The sequence below is a fragment of the Rhizophagus irregularis genome, chromosome 9 (assembly GCF_026210795.1).
Source record: "Rhizophagus irregularis chromosome 9, complete sequence".
NCBI lineage: Eukaryota > Fungi > Glomeromycota > Glomeromycetes > Glomerales > Glomeraceae > Rhizophagus > Rhizophagus irregularis.
Genome location: NC_089437.1, coordinates 3,781,019 through 3,803,073, shown reverse-complemented (window position 1 = coordinate 3,803,073; position 22,055 = coordinate 3,781,019). Strand labels below are relative to the sequence as shown.

General features: G+C 24.0%; 6 protein-coding genes across 6 annotated transcripts; 2 read left to right on the top strand and 4 right to left on the bottom strand.

Moving 5' to 3' along the window:
• Positions 1-2,969: 2,969 nt before the first annotated feature.
• Positions 2,970-3,413, top strand: OCT59_029896 (uncharacterized protein; the record flags this gene model as incomplete). Its single annotated transcript, XM_066146285.1, has 3 exons — positions 2,970-3,055; positions 3,201-3,326; positions 3,407-3,413. 3 exons carry the CDS (start codon positions 2,970-2,972, stop codon positions 3,411-3,413), a joined length of 219 nt encoding a protein of 72 aa, XP_065994945.1.
• A 6,634-nt stretch (positions 3,414-10,047) lies between these two features.
• On the bottom strand, positions 10,048-10,890 carry OCT59_029895 (uncharacterized protein). Its single transcript, XM_025327014.2, has 2 exons — positions 10,820-10,890; positions 10,048-10,742 (listed from the first exon to the last, which is right to left on the bottom strand). Exons 1-2 carry the CDS (start codon positions 10,863-10,865, stop codon positions 10,204-10,206), a joined length of 585 nt encoding a protein of 194 aa, XP_025173367.1. The 5' UTR covers positions 10,866-10,890; the 3' UTR covers positions 10,048-10,203.
• A 571-nt stretch (positions 10,891-11,461) lies between these two features.
• OCT59_029894 (uncharacterized protein) lies at positions 11,462-12,495 on the bottom strand (the record flags this gene model as incomplete). Its single annotated transcript, XM_025332343.2, has 1 exon — positions 11,462-12,495. One exon carries the CDS (start codon positions 12,493-12,495, stop codon positions 11,521-11,523), a length of 975 nt encoding a protein of 324 aa, XP_025173366.2. The 3' UTR covers positions 11,462-11,520.
• A 1,628-nt stretch (positions 12,496-14,123) lies between these two features.
• OCT59_029893 (uncharacterized protein) lies at positions 14,124-15,996 on the top strand. The gene is made up of 2 exons (XM_066146284.1): positions 14,124-14,434; positions 14,518-15,996. Exons 1-2 carry the CDS (start codon positions 14,181-14,183, stop codon positions 15,701-15,703), a joined length of 1,440 nt encoding a protein of 479 aa, XP_065994944.1. The 5' UTR covers positions 14,124-14,180; the 3' UTR covers positions 15,704-15,996.
• OCT59_029892 (uncharacterized protein) lies at positions 15,981-17,957 on the bottom strand. The gene has a single exon (XM_025319630.2). The coding sequence runs from the start codon at positions 17,862-17,864 to the stop codon at positions 16,254-16,256; it is 1,611 nt and encodes a 536-aa protein (XP_025173363.2). The 5' UTR covers positions 17,865-17,957; the 3' UTR covers positions 15,981-16,253.
• A 1,007-nt stretch (positions 17,958-18,964) lies between these two features.
• Positions 18,965-21,831, bottom strand: OCT59_029891 (uncharacterized protein; the record flags this gene model as incomplete). The annotated part of the gene is made up of 9 exons (XM_025319629.2): positions 18,965-19,439; positions 19,539-19,660; positions 19,763-19,949; positions 20,036-20,184; positions 20,458-20,618; positions 20,698-20,821; positions 20,902-21,057; positions 21,132-21,639; positions 21,728-21,831. 9 exons carry the CDS (start codon positions 21,829-21,831, stop codon positions 19,298-19,300), a joined length of 1,653 nt encoding a protein of 550 aa, XP_025173362.1. The 3' UTR covers positions 18,965-19,297.
• Between the last annotated feature and the right edge of the window lie 224 nt (positions 21,832-22,055).

Genomic DNA, 22,055 nt, shown 5'->3' with positions numbered 1-22,055 from the left:
TTGAATCAAAAAGTAGTTTAAGTGACTGAAAGTGTTTGTCAAAAACGTTAGGCAAATAATTTTGTCCAGTAGGGTAGGAGCTTGAGGAATAGACCCTCCGTTTTTAATGTATTTTTTAAAAAATGAAAGTAAAGAATTGACCTTTTCAAGAGGAATGTCTGCTGTTGCAAATGCCTCTATAAGGTCTTCAATAAGTTGCTTTTTTGCTTCAGCAGCTGCCTGAGTAGATGAAAGAGTAAGTTGTGTATTATTTTGGGTTTTTTCTTGACTTTTTACGTTAGAAATGTGTTTCTGGCTTTTACAATGATTATTTACAGTAGATTTACGCTTCCAATCTACAGAAATGTTGCAATAATTGCAAAAAAGAATGCTGTCATCAACTCGGAAAATATCTTTATATTCATTACATCTGGTATGAACTGATGCAGTTTTTGGTTTTTTTGACATTGCGAAAGAAAAAAAAGATCGAATTATCGAAATGATAATCCGTAGTAAATTTTATACTGCGGATAACTGCAGATTATGCATTCTGATATGTGATAAATTAAATTATGTGATTTTATGTCGCGATCAACTTAAATTATGCATTTATTGCATAATTATGCGTTTAATGTGATATTATGTGATAGCATAAAATCATCGTCCCTGATCTGATCGTCAAAATAAATATGACGACGCGAAATGTTTTTGTTTATGTTTTTTTAACCTTTTAACTTTTCTTCAACTTTCTTTTAAAATATCAGGTAAGAAAAACTTGTGTTCTTTATCTTTTTATTTTCCTAACTTTTTACATTTTAATGTTACTAACTTGCTTTCTTCACTAACTTCATACTTTTTTTTATTACTAATACTAATAATTTACTTTTTAACACTACTAATTTGCTTTCTTCACTAACTTCATACTTTTTTATTACTAACACTAATAATTTAGTACTTTTTAACACTACTAATTTGCTTTCTTCACTAACTTCATACTTTTTTATTTAATACTAATAATTTACTTACACTAATAATTTACTTTCTTCTTTGATAATACTAATTTACTTTCATGTTACTAACATACTTTATTTATTTTATTTTCTTACAAATTTTTATATTTATGATTATATCAAATTTAGTATTTTATTTATGAAATATTGTGTATATTTTTTATATTTTAAGTCAATAAAAAAAATTCATAATTTCACTTTATAAATTGCCTGTTATTACTGTAAAATTTAACCTATAATTCCTAAAATATGGCCTAAAAAAATTTGGCTCAAAAATCACACAATAATTGTATAAATTCAGGTCAAAAATAGGATAATTATTGAATGAATTACCATGCAATAATTGTGTGATTTATTGCAATTTTTAGCACAATTATTGTATGGTCAAATATACAGAAATCGTAGTGAATTTAATTGAATGATTTTCAACAAAAATCACACAGACTTTTTTCATAGGGGTAGAGTTAGTTTACAAATATTTCAGTCAATTTAAGGCCTAGTAGAAGACTAATTATTACAAAGATATTGCATTTAAGACTTTACCATTTAGGATAATTATTTAGGCCATATTGGATTTTAAGTGATATTATTGAATAACCATTCAAATAAGAAGTTCTTTTTAAGGTATAGAAGTAGTTTTAAGAATAGAATAATGAATTTACCAAAAGATATCATAATCATTTGTTGAAATACAGCTTAATTGTATATTATACATATTATCCAAATTATTTTAGGCTGCATAATTATAAGTAAAATTTCAAATTCAGCAAATTATTTTGGCACTTTATATAATAAATTATATATAAACTAAATGAATTATTCAAACTTTTTTTTTTTTATTAACTTTGATTTAAAGTATTTCAAATTATAATTATGCCATTCTAAAATAATTTGAACAGCATATATATTGTATATACATAATGCAATTCAATTTACACTAAACTTTGTACTTTATGCTATTTGTAGTAACATTTGCAGTAAAATTCTTTTAATTTCTGTGATTAGCAGAATTAAATCTGTGACTTTACTATAATCAAATGATATGAAGGAGTGTTACCTTAACAACTGCACTTAACTCTTAAACTTTTTATAATAAAATATTACTTTTAATTTAATATTTATATTTAAGTAAATTAGATTTCTATAATTATGCAAAATCTATTTAATAAAAGTATTACAAATGTATTAAAAAAATACTATTTTTGTAAAAAAAAAATATTTAATTTATTTTAAAGAATTTTTCTAACTATCATCGGGGGTGATGATAACCGGTGACTGAAATTATGACGATCGACTAGCATTAAAAAAATATAGTGCCGGTAATTCTGGCCAACGGTGATGCCGGTGATTTGAAGTAAAAAACTATTTTAAAATTATTAAGACATAAAATTAAATTGAAACCCCAAAATTTGATTTGATTATCTTAATCTTGAAAAAATTGAATTTGAATCACTAAGGTTGAATTCACGTGTAATAACCGAACTGATCTGTGCGACATAAAATATATCCCATAAACACGTTTGTAAACGTTGTCATATGAGACAGTCATGCTAGCGGATATGATACTGAGAAACTGATAAATTTCTTGCGTAAAGGTTGAAACAAAACAAAGGAAGACGTTTACAAAGGGTTCACCAAGTCTAAACCAACACAGAAAAAACTAACCAAGCGTTATACTGAAACAAAAAAAGGAAGACGTTTACAAAAGGCTTCACCACGCGAAGGAGACTTGAAACTTGACGGGAGTGACAAAAATATCATTCGCAAGTAAAAACTCTTCTCAAAGTCAATCAAAGAAAAGCTTCGTAGTATCGGTTTAAGTTTGGAACCTGTGTCAGATCTTGCTGACTTCGACAAGGAGTGTAAGGATAAGAATTTGAAGGCCTTCTCGTCATGCACAGTTTGAAGCGAAATACGGTATTGACTCCAATGGCATAGACATCATCCCATTATTTTCTCTACAAACCCACGAAATTCAAGATGCAAGCATTTCGAGCATTACATGGAGAATATTTTGTTCAGGATGAAACATTGGTTGTGGATAGCTTTGAATCTATGCGTAATGAGTAAGTTTGACCATACTTCACACAGACCTCCATGTTGCGGGAGATGCGAGTAGGGAATTCTGAATACGAAATTGGTGATGGAAGTTGCGGGTGAATCGATTATGCAATCAAGGTAACTTTTCTTCACTAAAGTTTCGCGCAATAGTAGTAGATGGATAGCATCGTGGCTTGCTTGTTTCGATATGTACGAGAAAGACGCTAATGGTATACTTCCCTTTCAGGAGGCTGAAAACCTTTTTTGTGTCACAGAATACAAGGACCAGCGTAACAGGTTAATATATTAATTATTATGTATTACTGATGATGATCAAGTTTATGCTGAAAAAAGAACCCTTTTATTTTGTTTCTTAGAATATAAAACAACTCGAGAGTTCATACGAAACGAACAAGAAAAAAACGAAAACGGATTGACCGTGACATCTGCCAGTGATTGGTATTTCTCCGAGTGAGGTCTCGCTGGCGAGTGAAGTTCCCGTTATCATCGAATTTAACAAGAAGGCCTTGGACAAAAGCCTTATCGATCGTTGCGTAGTGCTGTGAAAATAATCGTTGGGCTATTGAAGATAGGGCATGTGCGGAAGACTCAAAGAAAAAAGCCAGAATAGAGAATGATTTCGTTCGAGACGAGCATAATCCACAGTTTTTATTATATCACCAAATTTTTGTGTTACCCAACGCTATAACATAAAAAAAAATATTTTACACGGCTCTCATAACCTAAAACTTATGGTATCACTTCGAGGCGTGAGAGTCTTCACATTTACCACATGACATCAGGCCAACATCTGTATTGTAGACTACAAATCTAATTTTTCCGAAAGGCTCTAGTATAGAATTATTTGCGCGGGTTAAATCGATGTCCCTTTGTTAATCGGGATTAACATCAAAGATTGATTCCAAAATCGATCCTTAGACCCATTGCAAATTATATAAAAAGATAAGGCCTTGATTACTGAACTATTTTATCCGTTTTGTGCAAACAAAAATAAAACGAAAAATCAAAATTTGCCTTTACATAATCAATACATCAACGATCAAGACTGTTAAATAAGATAGACCGATGAGTCTTTAAACGAAAATATATGTATGAAGATGCCTGATAATGCATACAGACCAATTCTATTTCTTTTTACATATGCTAATCGTCCTGCTTTCCGGTATATAGATGCCCATGATCAAAGTTTTCAGCATTTTACTATTCTTAACATTTACCGGGAAATCTTTAGTTAAAGAGAAGTTGATACTGTATTGTAGGACGGTTTATACGATAACTAATATTCTAATAAACTTGATCGTATCATCAGATCGGGCATGTGTCACCCAAAATTTTTTATCACTGAATTACTCCGAATTCATTACTACCACATAATTCAGCATTAGAAAATAGAGAATTGTATTTTATATTATGAGTACATTCTATAATAAACTTTACAGATCTAAATAAAGATCCCGCTTTTTTGAGATATCTTAAAAATTTTGGGAAAATTACAGAATCTTCTATAACTTTATTATAATACTTGAAGCACAATTTTCTCTTTATCTATTTCATTAATATCAATTAAAGCAAATTTCATGAAGAATTTAATATATCATAATTTTGATTAACAATTATATCATTCTTAAGTTTTTCAATTTTAGTTTTAATCTTAGCAAAACAGTATTTTATTATATTATCAGTTAAAGCCTTCTCATCTTTTCTCAGATATTCCTGGATTTTGTCAATTATATTCAACATCTTCCTTAAGTCAAACAGTATTTTTGAAATAAAAACTTAGGTAAAATTTCCAATCTTATTACAACTACTTTTTTATTTTTTACAAGTATTATTACTATTTACCAGATTGTAAGAAAATTTTTCAAAATTCATTATACTAATGATTTCATTACTTGTTTTATTAGCAATAAGTTAATATTTTTAGTACTAATACATTTTTTACTATATGATTCTTTCTTTGCTTTTTCATTTACTCTTTCTTTATTTACTCTTTATTTTCTTTTCATTTTACTTGTTTTTACTATTTTACTATATAATAGTTTTATTAGGTTTATTATAACTTTATTTTTAGTTAAGATTATTTAAATTATTATAATTAATTTTATATTTATGCATTATTTATTTTTATCTCATAATTTCTAATCAATTTCTATGACTTTTTTTACTGATATTTTCACGGTAACTAATCAACATGTTTATATCACATAATAAATTATACTTTTTTGTTAAACTTATTATTATATATTAAAGATAAAAAATAATATTATATTATTTGCATTTGTACATAAAAAATTATAAAATTGAAACTATTTTTGTATGTAAAAAGAAGCATTTGAAAAAGACAAATTTAAAATAAAGGTATTTCATTTTCTAAGTAATTTGAAAACAAAGAAAAGGAATACATGATCTTGTAATTTCAACATTATCATTAATTGAATTATCTTGTAAGAATGAATTATTTTATTTAGAAAATAATTTATCATTAGTAATATTAATTAATATCTTTAAAATATTAAATTATTACTCTCCATTAGTAATTGTTTTATAAGTTTGCACTTCTTAAACACTTTTATGCCAAGTAAGTTGTATAATTGCTTATTTAGGAATTTTTTTATTTTGTAAAATTTGAGTAGTAGTTTTACATTCAAAATAATTAGAAAGTAATTTAACAGAAATATCAATTTGAATTTCACGTCTAATATTTTGCATAAATTTATTCAATCTATTTTTTTACATAAGATGTTCTATACTAAATTCCATTTTCTAGCCAAGATGAATTAAATTACAAATAAAAATTATTATTAACTAAATCTGAATATTTAGATAAATAATATTTAATATCTGTGCAGGGTCTACTATTATCAGCAGATATTGAAATAATTTGGGCTTTACCTTTTTAAATTTTATGTTAATTATTTTTGAATATATAAACAAAAAAATTGCAAATCATCATGTCCATCTGATTTAAATTGATTGATTTTTAGGTCATAATGTTTTTCTTCACATATAACAAGTATTATTGATTATAATTGAAAAAAGTTATGATACAAAAGACCTTCAAAATTACTTGCATTCATTTTAGAATGTTGTAAAATTTGAAGAATTTGCTAAGAATTGATGGCAACTAAATCTGATATTTTACTAAAACTATATTTTTGAAGATTATGTATTTTTCCATGTAAAATGTTATGTAAATCTGAAAATATATATTTATCATACAAATTAATTTGTAGAATGAGTGAATGGCAAACAAGGTATTTATTAAGTGCATCAACAGCTTGCTTAATTAATGTTGCTTTATATTCACAACTATCATTCCTTTTTATAATAAAAATATATTTCACAAGTTATTATTAAAGCAGAGAAACATCATCAAGTTTACTTAAAGAAACTGAATAATTAGCACAAATGCAGAATTCTTCAAAATTTGTAATCCAATTTTTAGTTGATTTTTCAGTATTTCTTACTTTTATTTTTTTACAATAATAAAAAGTCTTAACTTGTGCATTATCTCTGTCTAAATTTAAGAAAACTGCAGGTTAAAAACTTGGAAATTTGTGTAAAGCTTTTTTATTTTTTTTAACTATTATAATTTGAATAAGTGAAATAAAGAAAAAAGTAGTAAAATTTAATAATAGTTAGTAAAATACTATTTATAATAGTCAAAAATAAACTATAAAATTAGTAGTCAAAATAAACTATTAATAAACTTATAAGAATATAGAATAGAATTATGGAATAAATTAGTTATTTTATAGTTACCACATGTTAAATGACCAAAAACAGGCAAAAAAAATGGCTAGAATTGCATAAACTATTCACAAATTTATATAAACTATTAGAATAGCCAAGAATAGCCACTGCTTTTCGTGCCATTTTTTTTGCCGATTTTTAGCATTTCGACCTGTGTACTAAAATATTATGATTTTTACGGTTATTTCTTAATAAAAATTATTAATAATAATCAGTAAAGTAAAATTTATATATAAAAATTATTATTATAAATAAATTATACATAAAAAAATATATTATTTAAATTAACCTACTAATAAAAATAAAATAAATTTATATATAAATATTAAAAATTTATGGTAACTAAACTTATATAATTTTAATATCTAATACATAATTTTTTTTTTAATCGTTTTATTAATCTGATACTAATCTGATATATAATTTTTATTTAATATATGATTTATTAAGGACTCTGAATAATACTAATATAACTCACAAGTAAACTTTAAGTATCAAAGTAAAAATACATTTTATGACATAATTCTATCAATATTGAAATTAGGAATGCAATTTTACTATCATTCTCATTAAAATGGATCCAATAATATAAATTTTATTACAATCGAATTTAATACTAGTTGTATTAAAAACAAGGGTATATAGGATAACGAAATTTTGAAAATACTCCTGTAATATGTAACTTTTGAAAAATTTTAATATAAACTCTAATGTAAGTTGTATTAGTATTATTCAGAGTCCTATTTATTATAACTATTTTAATTATAAAAAATCTTTAATTAATTTTTTAATAAATTTATATATAGATATAGATAAATAAATTATATTTAATTGAAAATAAATAACTAATAAGTAAAAAATATGTTTAGATTATTTATTGATTTTTTAATTTAATTATATAAATAATAATTACACAGTGAAATTTGATATAACAAAACTGAACTGGCCTTATACCAGAACTTTTTTTGGATTAAATTACATTTATTAAAATAAGTTTGATATAATGGAATTTATTAGTAAAATTTTGATAATAGTTATAATAGAACAAATAACAGATCAGTTATAATAAAAATGGTTTGATATACTAGAACATATAACGATTTACATTTTAAACCAATAAAATTACAGTATTTCATATGATACAGATAATTTCCTTTTTTTTGAGCAATATGATAATTTTTTTTTATTACAATTTTCTTTATATAAAATAAAATAAAGATAGAAAAAGTTAATAAAAAACTAAAAAAGAAAAAACTTTGACTTTTAATCAAAAAAAAAAACTCTATAAAAAACATTGAAATCAAAATCTTAATAGTGTTCAATTGGCAAAAAAATATGAAATTTCTGATAGTGCAGTATTTAACATTTTAAAAAAGTTTGAATATTAGCTCTCTATCAATTTTACCTTGCCAAATGCAAATAGATTTTATGAAAAAACTTGTAATTATCTACAGATAGAAGAGGCATTTAGCATCTGGATAAATCAGTAAATTTCAAAAGATTTAACTTTAAGTAGAAATTTGGCACATTATTTAATATTGATAATTTTTAGCATCAAAAAGGATAGTTGTATAATTTAAATACAGAAATAATCTTCATACGTTTAAAATTAAGAAAGAAATTAGAAGTATGCCAATTAGTGAAATTTTACAAATGAAAGCTGAATTGCAAGAAATTCTTTAAAAGTATGAATTGAAAGATATTTGAAATTGTAATAAAACTATTCTTTTTTGATGTTTATTACCATGTAAAATAATAGCATATTTGCCAATAATTGGCAAAAAATGTCCTAAAAAACGAGTTAGTATATTAGCAGCATGCAATGCATTTGGTAATAAAAAATTACCTTTACTTTTTATTTATAAGTATGAGATACCATATGTATTAAAAGAAATTGAAAAGAAATTTCTTTCTATTTGGTATTACTGAAATTCAAAAGTATGGATGCAAAGAAGTATTTTTAAATACTTTTTTGAAAGATTAAATTCAAAATGAATAGAGAAAGATGCTATATTATTTTATTAATAAATAATTCTAAATATCATAATTGTGATAATATTAGTAATCTATCAAATATTAAAATTTATTTTTTACTTCCAAATACAACTTTCCATTTTCAACCTTTAGATTAAGATATTATTTATAGCTTAAAAGCATAATACTGTAAATTGTTGTGTAAAAATTAGATTTAGGCTTATGATTTATATAAAGATTAAACTTCATCTTCTGTTGATATTCTTGACTCTATTGACTTAATTGCTTAGACTTGGAAAATAGTAACTAAAAAAACAATTATTAATAGTTAAGCTAAAGTTGAAATTCTTCATCTAATGCTTCTAATGGTGATGATAGTGAAGTTGAAGATGATATTGAAGATTTACAATTATTAATTAATGAATTACCACCAATTATAGATCCTTTAAATATAAAAGAATATATCAATATTGATGATGAATTAATTACTGAAGAAAAATTAACATTAGAGGAGATTGTCAATATGATTAGAGGTCAAAATGCAGCAGAAGAATATGTAGAGGAAGAAACTATTATTACTTCTAATGCATTGAATAGCATTGAAAATTAATTAGATATATTTGGCAAATGATTTAAATATTGATAATTCAGATATGTAAAATTTGTTTAAATTGAAGAAAAAAATTATTTCAGATAGTAAGAAAAAGCAAAAACAGGGTAAAATAGATGATTTTTTTTTAGGTTTTAGTTAATTACAGTATCTCAAATAATGTTTTAAATAAAAATAATCAAAATTTTCAATGTTCATCAATCATCACATATGTTGCACAAATAAAAACTTGATATAATGTATAAAATCTGGTATATCAAAAATTTTTTGAATATCAGAAGTCTCGATATACTGGATATTTTTACTAAAACAGATGGTTCCGTTATATTGAATTTCACTGTATATATTATAAAATTTTAAAATCTAATTTTTTTAATTTAAAGTTACTTTTACTAATAAAGGTTTTCAATTATACCAATTATAAAGAATTATATAATTATTAGTACCTTTTTATTTGATTTATAATAAATATTTGAAATACTATATATATATTTTAATAATACTTTTTTAATAAAATAAGTAAAATTCTTATATATAATATATATATAATATTAAATACCAATTAAAAAAGATAATTATTATTAGAAATTTATTATTAGTAGTATATACTTATTAAGAAATGTCTTTCTAAATATAAACTTACTTTTTCCTATACCATATAAGTATTAGTTTTCTTATTGAAGACAATCCCTTAAAAATTTTTTTATTATTAAATAAAATACATAATAAGTAATAAAAAGAGAAAAAAGGGAATAAAATAAAGAAATTTTTACATTAAAAAAAAAAATTTTTTTCTTCTTTCTGGAATTTTTCAAATTATTTTTTCTTTTCATCAATATTTACATGAATTTTAGATTGAAATTTTTTATTAAAAATTCCATTACAGAAGATTCCATTACGGAAGATTCCATTACGAAAGATTTTTTTTGATAGATAATAAAATCTAAAAATAGAACCCAAACTACATTGTGCTACGGTATTATCTTCGTAAGAATAATGACTCCATTTATCTTCATAATCTTCAATCTTTTTCAAATAATTACATAAATAATTTAATTCAATATCAAATCTCAAAGGAGAAAAAATCATCATATTCTCATTTTTAATAATTTCAAAAATAAAATTCCATTTCAAATTTTTATCAAAGATTTTATAATCGGTTCTAATTTCTAAATTAGGATATAGTATTTGTGAAATATCCAATTCTATTGAATTTTTTGATGATGATGATGATAATTTAATTGATTTTATAAGAAGTGAAGAATAAGAATTTTTAAATATCGAAGAAATTGGATAAAAGAAAGCTCGATTATTTTGTGTACCGATAAATTTTAATATTAATTCATTCAAATTTCCTAAAAAAAAAAAATATATACATATAAAGTTAGAAAATTTATCGAATTTTAAGTTTAAAAAATAAAATAAAAAATACCTTCATTCTCAAATTCTATTTTGACGTAAAAATTTTTAAAATTCATCGTAATTTTTTAAAACAATGAATACAAAAATTATGGAAAGGAAATTTACATTCCTTTTTATATAAAAAAAAAAAAGTCGATGTATTATCTCATTATTTCATAATTCTGGGAGTCTGGACTGTGCAACAAACTACAGCAACTGCAGCGTGGGAAGCTCGTGAACTTTGGTCAGTTTATGGGTACACAAAAATTTTTTAGCGAATTGTAGATCATAAAGAAAGCCATAGGGCACCAATTCCATCACGATTAATAATCTATAATAATCAAGTTTTTTGATCTTTGACAGATGAAATTAGGGAATTCATGGAATTCATGATCTCAATCAAATGATTATTATTATATTGGTTACATAATTTTGAATAACAAGGATACGCTTGCATGGAGCATCAATTTATGCTTATGGAGGATCTTTAAACCTACATACAGAGATACAGAGATCTTCAAATAAGAGATCAGTCCTTTTTTAAGAAATTCCGTTTATTAACAAAGGAATCGGGTGACTTGGATCCAATAACTATAAACATTATTAAACATAAATTAAACATAATTTGCGAAAAGAAATTTTGTAAATCCGGAATATTTTACTAAATCAAATTATGATTAACATGATTAAACATCGTTTTGTTTATTATTAAATGAATGATTATATACTGTATTAATACAAAAATTTTCTTTTTAATTCAAATAAAAGATCATATCCATTGAAACTTTTTAAAGAAAATGAAGAAAACGTAATATCATTTAAAATTAAGGAATTCAAACTAATTAAAATAATTGAAATATGATTAATAAAATCAGATAAAATGATCTCATTTAAACTATTAATATTAATTTCATAAATTCTAATTAATTTCAATTTCTTACAATTATCAAATAATGGATAAAGTAAATTAAACATATCACCTTCTTGTATTGAAATAATAAAAGTTGAAAGATTTAAACAAAATTTTGAAATTGTTATTAAAAGATTAGGATTAATTTTTAAATCTAAACCCAAATGAAGATAATTTAATAAAGAACCATTATTTTTAATAAAAGGAGAAATTTCAAAAGAAGTTTGTTGAAAAATGTTCATTAATCTCAAATCTTTTAAATTAAAAAATTTGGAATTAATTAATAAAGGATCCACTATTTCATCCCCAATTCTTATACCATCTAATATTAATTCTTTTAAATTTATACATTGTGATAAATAATTTGCTTCATCAGATTTAAGATTTCTATGAGAAATTAATTCAAGTTTTTGTAATGAAATTGATTTTTTTGATATTGCTTCAAATACCAATGACATATCAGCATTATATTCATTTCTTATACTAAGAGAATTAAGATTTTCTTGAGAATTTATTAATTCAACCAATTCTTTTAATTTACTATCATCAAATAAATTATTATTTGATATTGTAACTGATAATGAAGTAATATTTCTTATATTATTGGAAAATTTAAGGAATATTATAGGATCAATATTTGATTGATGACAATTAAATGTGGTTAAATTATTAAAACATTTCCTTAAATCATTTTTTAATAAATATTCCTCAATATAATTTTCTAAAAAATAATATTTCTTATTATTTGAATAATAATTTCCAATATGTAAATGTTCAATATTTGTACATTTTTCCATTATAACATATATAATTGGTTGAATTATTAAGTTAAATTGTTCTTTTAAGGATGAATTTGTTAAATTTGTTTTAAATATTTTTTTTAATAAATTAATTTTATTTTTATATGAAATAAAAGTTTTTTTATTATTATTATTATTATTATTATTATTATTACGATATTTTTTCTTTTTTTTGGTTGAATAATTTCTTGTTATCCATTCTAAAGTAATTTTTGCCAGATTATCTGAATTTAGATTTTTAAGGAAACTAGGATAATTAAAAGATGATGCGATAGTTTGATAAATATTTTTTTGATTTATATCATAAAAATAAAGAAAGATTGATATTAATTTATATCGATTTTTAAAATTATCAGGTATATTAAAAGGTTGTTTCCAAAGAAATATGATACTATTACGACACCATTGTCGACTTATTAATGTAATATAATAAAATGTTTTATAATCATCTTTATTGACGTATTTCAAAATGTTTTGTATACATTCGTTGGGTAATTTTATCATCTTTTATTTGACTGACTGACTGACTGACTGGTTGACTGACTGGCGTAGGAGAAATTTTATATAAAAAAAGGGTGGAAAAAAAAAAAAGAATATGTAAGAAATTTAATTTATTTATATCTCAGTTTCAAAAATATGCAAAATTATTAAAATGTACGTGGTTAAATCAAATAAATCGAACAAATCAAATCACGGATTTTCCTGTGATTTCCCATACATTTATTTAACCTAGTCCTTTTTAACAATTCAATAACGATTCAAATGACGACCTAAATTGGGGTTAAATCTCAATTTACTAATTACTTTCTTTTTTTGTTTTTTTTTTGTTATTATATACATTAAAAACATTTTTTTTCTCTCTCTCTTGTTTTTCCTTTTAATTTTACAATTTATCAATATAATAAGATATCTTAACTTCTTAACTCCCCATAAAAAAAATACGTGACCTCACGTCATCATCCAATGATATATCCCTGCTGACCCTGCATCCCGTTTACATGGTTTACATGGTTTTACATGGTTTTACATGGTTTTCATGCTACTTCTGCTTCTCATCCCTTTACTACTTATTACTATGATCAAAATAGTGTTCATTATAATCCTTAGTTACACAAGGTCTTTTGGGAATAAAAGTAATATTTTATTTGGTTCACAAAAATTCAACTAAAATAATTAAAATAATGATAATAATGATACCATTATTTTACGTAACTATAACCTTCCAAATTTATGTTCATTATAAAAAAAAATCTTTTCCCATTTTTCCCATCCAAATGATGACGGGAAAATCACTGTAAAAATGCGGTCAACATGTGATTCATTATTTTTTAGCGACCAAATGTCTCGATCAAGGTAAAACTTTAATTTGTTTCAACAAATGTAACAAATGTACCGAACCTTTTGAACTGAACAAAAAAGTTCAATGATATTACAATGAAATTTTTTGTATTTAGGATCAAAAAAATTTCATGTGTCGTTATGATTGATTATTCATTGTTAGTTTAAATTAAAAACAACAGCCTTCAAGTGTGTTTAAGTGTGTATTTTGAGTAACGGTAAATAAGTAACATAACTGGTCGATCCTAAAGTCGTATAAGGGAGAATTTTTTTTTTTTTAAAGTTTTAAAATAAAATTTTAAAAAATTATTATTTTTTTCTCAAATATTTTTAAATTATAAAACATGTCATATCATTTATTACAAAAACTTTCGCGTGATCTTAATAAAATTTTTGAGACAAAAGCTTATTATGATGTTATTATACGTGTAGGAGATAATACTGAAACAAAAGAATTTCAAGCTCACTCTCTTATTCTTCGAGCAAGAGTACCTTATTTTCATCAGTATTTACAAAGTGACCAAGCAAAACAAGAATATGATAAAATTGTAATTACAAATCATACTATTTCTCCCGCAATTTTTGAAATTATTCTAAAGTATGTTTTATTGTTTATTGTTTATTGTTTATTTTATTTTATTTTTACGCGTAATTTATATTTTCTCTTCTTCATTTTTAAAGATATATTTATACAGGTAGACTCGAATTTTTTAATTGTGTTGGAAAGCAAGCACTTGAGTTACTTTTTGCAGCGGATGATCTTGGACTTGAAGAAGCATTAGGTCAAATTCAAGAATATTTGATTTATCAACAAAAAGATTGGATGGATAAAAATTTTTATATTTATCATAGATCAATTTATAGTAGAAAATCTTTTAGTTCCTTACAAAATCATTTTACGACAAGAATTTCATCTAATCCTTTAGAAGTATTTGAATCACCTGAAAGTTTTAATCCAATGATTTTATCTTCACTTGATGAAGTTGGATGTTTGAAATTAAATGAAAATACTTGGGGTTTTATTGTTAATTGGGCAAAATTACAAATTCCTACTTTAACTACTCAAGTTACAAAATGGAATAAAAGTGATTGGGAAGAATTTAAACAAACTTTAAGTCCATGTATTCCATGGAAAAGTATTATGAATTTAAATTGGAATGAATTTTATGATCTTTTAATTTCTTGTGAACCATTTTTACCTACTGAAAAATTTAATGAAGTTTTATTACATCAATTGAAAAAGGAATGTTCTTCTAATTCTATTATAAGATCTCCTATTTCTTTTCAATTTAATGAAACTATTCTTAATATTTGTCATGCTACTTTAATTTCAAGTTGGATTGATAAAAGAGATACAAGACCTTATTTACCAGCTGATATCCCTTACGAATTTAGATTAGTTATACGTGGACGTCGTGATGGTTTCTCTCCTGATTTATTTAATTTAAAATGTGGTAATTTACAAAAGACTGTGGTTGTATTTAAATCTAATAAATCAACTGCTATTTATGGTGGTTATAATCCATTAGATTGGAAATTTGATCATGCTACTTCTGATAGTTTTATATTTCATTTTGATTCTAATGTATCCGATTTAACAAGACTTGATAGATTTGCTATTCAAAGAAGAACTGGATATGGTCCTTGTTTTGGTGCTGAAGGTTTGTTGGCTTTTCCTAATAGTAAACGTTCTATATTATGGATGTCAAACGATAATTCTGATTCTATACCTATAAGTGATTATGAAGTTTATCAAATTTTTGAAAAACCAAAAAGATCAAATATTTCAGTTTCTACCCCATCATCATCATCATCTACATATAATAAATCTAATAATAATAATTGTTACACTCATAAAAAGAGATAACCTAAGGAGGTTTAGGAGGGCATGTGTATATTATTACATTGTTATATTGTTATATTGTTATTTTGTGATCTAGAATTCATGAACGTGTATTTTTTTTTTTTGTATTTTAATAGATAATTATTGTAATTTTTATTTTATAATAAATTATTTTTGTAAACTAAAATAGTTACGAAAGTTATATATTAATTATTATTCCAATGGTATAAAATTGTAATTTAATATAAAAAATTTATTATTTTTTTTTTAATTTTTTTACCAAAAAAAGTAAATAAATAGAGATTATTATACATAAACTAAAAAAAAATTCTAAATTATTTTTTATTGTTCAATAAAAAAAAATAATAATAATAAAATAAAATAAAATAATTACTAAATAATATATAATCATAATAAATCTTAATTTCTTATTTTTCTATTTGAGTTTAATCTCATTTTCTAAATATATTATATATATATATAAAAAAAATATAAAAAAAACGAAATATATTATTAACAAGTATAAATTATTATTTTATATAATTTAATATTTTTTTTTTTTACCTTATGATTCTTATAATTGCCATTCAATGTTAACAACTTTTTCGGAATCTTCACGTTCAATAGAACATTTTTTAACAATTCTTCCTTTACTAGAAGAAGTTTTTTCAATCATTTTTTTCAATTCTTGTTTATCACCCTTAACATTACAAATTAAATATTTAACATCATAACCTTCATAATGATCTAAGAAAACTTCAAGTGTATCCATATCTAAACAATCATATCTAAAATCCAATTTTCTTACATTTGTTGGAATAGATTTAGAAAATTCCATGATAGTCTTATGAGACATATTAGCAAATCCATCAATCCCAAATAATTCAATTTTTGAACATTTTTTTAATACATTATATATACCAGGCATATCATCATCTTCATTATAATAAGTAGTAAAAGTGAGTAAATTTTCACAATATTTTGCTACATTATTTAATAATTGAGGATGATAACTTAATTTGAATTCTAAACTTAAATCTTTTAAATGAGAACCATTATTCCTTATCAAACCTACAAATGGATCATTATCTTGTTGTAATTTACTATTTTCCCTATTATGATTAATAAAAGTACTATATATTCTAAGTACTTTTAATTTTGTAAAGATAACATTTGATAATAATGTCATCTTACCATCTAATCTAACACATGTAAACATTAATTCTTGAAGATTATGAAGTTTTGTAATATATTCAAGTTGTTTATCATTAATAATAACATAATGTAATTTTAATTTTTTAAGGGATTTTGCTTGTGAGACGAGGGATGATAGATCGATCGTAATGTTATTACATTTATGATCTTTAAAAATATTAATTTGTTCTAAAGAATCTTGTGATTCAATAAGGTTTGATAATTCTGTTAAGTGACCATCACGAAATACATGTCTAAATATTTGTATAGATAAAGTTTTAATCTTTTTTGAAATAAAAGCAAGGTCATGTAAAGCTGAAATATTTGTTGCTGCTAAATTACAATCAAATCTTGATAATCTTGCTAAAGCGTTACGAGCATTAGGTGTTGACGTTAAAGCATCAAAGATAAATTCATTATAAATTGGATAGTGCCAATCTTTCATTGATAATGTTAACCTTTCCAATCTACTTCTTTGTAAAATTACTTCATAAAGAGCTTTTACAACTTCTGCTTTTTTTTGTTGAGATGAATTATATTCATCTTGAAGACTTAGAGAAGAATTTCTTTTTCGTTGTACTGATTTAAAATCATCTTGAAGAGGATATAATTCATTATTTGTAATATAATTATCCGAAGTACGAGGATAACATCTAAAAACTTGTTTCCATAAATTAACAAAATCCAAATGTCTTATAAAAGAAGGATAATCAAAAGTTGTTTGCTTTGGTACCGGAAGGTCTTTTTCTTTAATCTTGAATTGTTTCATTTTATCATCATCAATAAATGATGCTAAAATTGGAATAATCTTGTAATTATTTTGTGAATCAGATGGTGGTGAGTTGAATGGTTTCTTCCAGAGAAACGAAACTGTATTTCGACACCAAGTCCGATTCACCAATAACGCGGAATGTAATGTCTTGTTATCTTTTTCTTCCACATATTTTAAAATATCTTGAATACATTCGTTTGGTAAATAAAAGGGTGACATTATTTTTAAGTGTGATTGTTTTTATATTAAGAGAAAAAACTGCGGCGTATATGTTTTTTTTTTTTTGGATTAAGAAAGGTAAAAAAAAAGTTCTCGATTTACTATTTGATCCTTTTTTATATGTATCACCGATATATGGTATCACCAACCTTAGCTTTGCAAAATTTGCATTACAAAGCAAGTGACAATTTATTGATGTGATGATATACTGTAAATCCAAATTAAAAATGCATTTAAGGAATCCATAATACCATATTTAATTTTTGAATTTTCATCATAATTTTTGTCATTGATTACGAAAAAAAAACAATAATATATATATTTGGTCAAAATGGAATAAATGGAATAATAGATCATCTATTAAAATTAAACCTCTCTTAAATGAACTTCTTGTAAACCTTATCTGTGTCACGCCATGAACGATACGAAAAATGAAGTTCGTTTATGATCGTGATTTTTTTTTTTAAATAGAATCATTTATGTTAATAATCATCATATAGATTGTTTAGATTGTTAAAGCCACGTTTAAGCGTGGCGGCACGAAATTTTTTTACTTATTTTATTTTATTATTTTTAAATAAAAAATATTTCTTTTTTAGAATATTTAGAACTTTAACTTGTTTTTAAGTTATTTAAAAAGTTTTTAAAAAAATCCATACAAGAAAACAGTACATTTTCAAATCATTGGTCATGTGAAAAATTGAATATTGCAAACACGTACTTCACATACTGATAGTAATTTCTTTTCAAACTGATAGAAAATTAGTGAAACGCGTTTATATCAAAATTTAAATATACATCATATCGTAACAAATTTAAATACGATAATGTATAAAAGAAACTAACTAAAGAAAAACTTTTCATTCTCCTGATTTTTACTACGAAACCTTAATAGGGTTTATGTGTTCTAATATTGGTTAATACAATAATACAATAGATATGGAATGAATCATATGGTAAATGATAATCAATTAAAATGTTATACCGGAAAAAAAACGCGTATTTATTTAAAAAAAACTTTTTATTAATAAATTATAAGAAGTTTTAAAAAAGTTAAAAAGTTTCATTTCTTTAATGGCGTTTTTTGATGTTTTATTTTATATATATACTTTTAATTTGAATGTTGAACTAAACGTTACATGATCAGCATTGAAATAACTAAATTTGTATAATAAAAAAGGATAAAATCGAGATAGTTGATTTTATTTATTTTATTTGTCTCACTCTATCAACACTCCCCTTATTGAGCTTCATCCAATAACAAAAAGGCTGCTACGGAACAATTTTATATAATGAAAATAAATTTTATTAAATAAATAAATAAGATTAATTCTAATTAGAATCCATAATTTTTCTTATGGTTTCATTATTAAAATTAAATTAATATTATATATTCTCTTCAAAATATATAATCACATTATAATCACATTATATTATAAAAATTCTTTAGGTCTACCACCAGTACCACCAGCTTGATCATAAACTAACCCCGCAACCTTATAAGCTAATTCATCACATTCTTCTCTTGTAGCAGCTTCAGCATATACACGTACAACATCTTCAGTTCCTGATGGTCTATTACGAAAGAGGGAATTTAAATAATTAAAATTAATTTTCATATATATATATCTATAGTAGTAGATAGATCTTTTTATTGTTATCATTCATTCTTACCTAACAAAAGATCTACCATTCTTATATTTTGATACTAATTCATTAATTTGCTCTTGAAGTCCTACTGGTTCTAAAAGTTTTCGTTCGGCATCAGTAGTTTTAAATATATGCCGATTTTCAACCTAAAAAGAAAAAAAAATAAAAATTAGATTTTTTTTTTTTCAAAATATTTAATGTGATTCTTAAATATATGTTTATTATTTGTAACTTTTATAAATACTTACAATTACTTTTACTAAACGATTTGGCAAATCAGAATAAGCTTGATCCCATTTTTTTAAAGACCATTGACGATTGGTTAAAATAGTTTCTACAAGTAATAAATCTGATAAAGCATCACCAACTGTTTGATTGATTAAATCAGTTAATGCTCGTAATTTTTCGATTGCTTCTTTTTGTTCAGCTGTTTGACTTAAAAAATTAACAAATAATTAGTTTCTGTTAAGAATAGAAGAATAAAAAGAAATAAACATGGGTTTAAAAATTATTATGTTTACCCTTCAGCAGATCGAATTGTTTTTAAAGCTTTTTTGCTAAATAATACAGTTCCGTGTCCATTGGCTTCAAAATAAACACCAATATCATACTTTTCTGCCTCATGATGAAGATGTTTAACACCTGTAGGTACACAAGATACTGGTACATTCTAATTATGTATTTAAATTTAACAATTAGAATTTATAACAAAAACAAATACTGTCAACTCTCTCTAAGTGCACTCTCCCTAAATGCACGCATTATATATTTATTCCCTCTTACTCGTCCAGATAACATATAAATTTCTCTATCTAATGTACATCTTCTCTAAATGCATATTATTTCAAATTTTCATTATGGTCCCAATAGGAGTGCACTCAGAGCGAGTTGACTGTATAAATAAAAAAAAAACTGGTATTAGCATATATTAACGAAAACTTACCAAAACTTTTTCCAAGTATGTTGTGGAACTTCCATTTGCATAAGCAGTTTGAACAACTCCAACATCAATTCCTTCAAGACCTGCAGTTTTGACTAGATCGATAATAAAACCACCAGCTAATCCAGCAATTTTATCACCATCCAATAATTTAAATGTATTCTCTTTTAAATTACGAAAAAAAAAATCAGTAATTTGAAAAAATAAAATAAAACAACACATTTTTAATAATAATTTACCAACCTTCATCAATGTAATAATATACGATACGATCAGCATCACCATCAAATGAAGCCGCACGATCACCTGGTTTAATATTACTTCCAGTAGGAAGTTTTTGACCAGTTTTAACAAAATCGGCACCGCACTTTGCAAACAAATAATAATTAATTATACAATCATTACAATATTTATAAAGTAGAATTTAATATAAGAGAATATTATTACCTGATAATTCAATTTGCCTTGAGTCTTATAATCATCATTAATCAATATAGCTTCTAAATATTCATTTCCAATATATTGATTAAGTTCTCTCATTTTTGGAGCTCCAACACCATTTGCCGCGTCAATATTAATTGGAGTTAGACGTTGTTTGCCTTCCTAATAAATTGACGATCAACATTAAAATTCAATCAATAGGAATGCTAAATTTAAGTATATTAACGCCAACTTACCACAGTTTTACGGTAAGCAGTTGAAAGTTTCTTATAATAACCTTCCTCCGTTGGTTCACCATAATCATCTTCAGTACCTTTAACGTTATAACAACGAGTAACATAATGAAGTTGTGGAGTTGTTTTAATACCAAAATCGATAATCTTGGCATTAAGAGATTTAAGACCATCAACAAGTGCAGAAACTAAAGCTGGCCCACTAGGTCTAGTATCCCTAGCATAAACTATATTTGCGGTTTTTGATTCATCAATGTTATTGCTAGAAATGATTTGCTTAATAACATCAACTAATTCATCTTCAGTTTGAGCATTTGCTAATTGGGTAGCATAATTTTCCCATGATTGTTCCAGCATTTCACCATAAGGATCAACAAGCTTAACACCATTATCTTGTTCTGGATTATGAGAAGCGGTAATCATGATACCAATAGTTTTGGAATCAAGTTTTTTTGAACGTAAAACTGCCAAGATACCAACTCGAAAAATCACAGAATCCAATAAATCTGCTCTAAATATAGTAAATAAAAAGAATTTAATTATTAATTGTTATTTAAATCAATCAATTATTGTTAATAATTATAAAATATAAATCATACTTCATACGAAAACCTGCAGTTCCATAAGTATAAGTGATATTTTGAGGTTTTGGATGATAAGAAGCAGCTTCTTTAATTTGATCGTAATTGATTGAATTTTCCATATTTTAAACAGATCAAATATTATACTTAATAAAATCCGGATTATAATAGAAGAAAATAAGAATTTTTAAGTTTGTTTTTTTTTACGAAGATTACAACTATTTATATATAGAAAATTTTAAATTTCTTTGTTTGGTTTTTTATAACCAAAACAAAGCAGCATATTAATTACACAAAATATTATTTGCTGCTTTTGCGTCAAATATGATTTGCATATAAACATTAT

Coding starts and splice junctions, on each gene's coding strand:
- OCT59_029895 (XM_025327014.2), bottom strand. CDS start 10,865: ATGAATTTTAAAAATTTTTACGTCAAAATAGAATTTGAGAATGAAG. Junction 10,743..10,819: donor AATAGAATTTGAGAATGAAG/GTATTTTTTATT, acceptor TTTTTTTTTTAG/GAAATTTGAATGAATTAATA.
- OCT59_029893 (XM_066146284.1), top strand. CDS start 14,181: ATGTCATATCATTTATTACAAAAACTTTCGCGTGATCTTAATAAAATT. Junction 14,435..14,517: donor ATTTTTGAAATTATTCTAAA/GTATGTTTTATT, acceptor TCATTTTTAAAG/ATATATTTATACAGGTAGAC.
- OCT59_029892 (XM_025319630.2), bottom strand. CDS start 17,864: ATGTCACCCTTTTATTTACCAAACGAATGTATTCAAGATATTTTAAAA.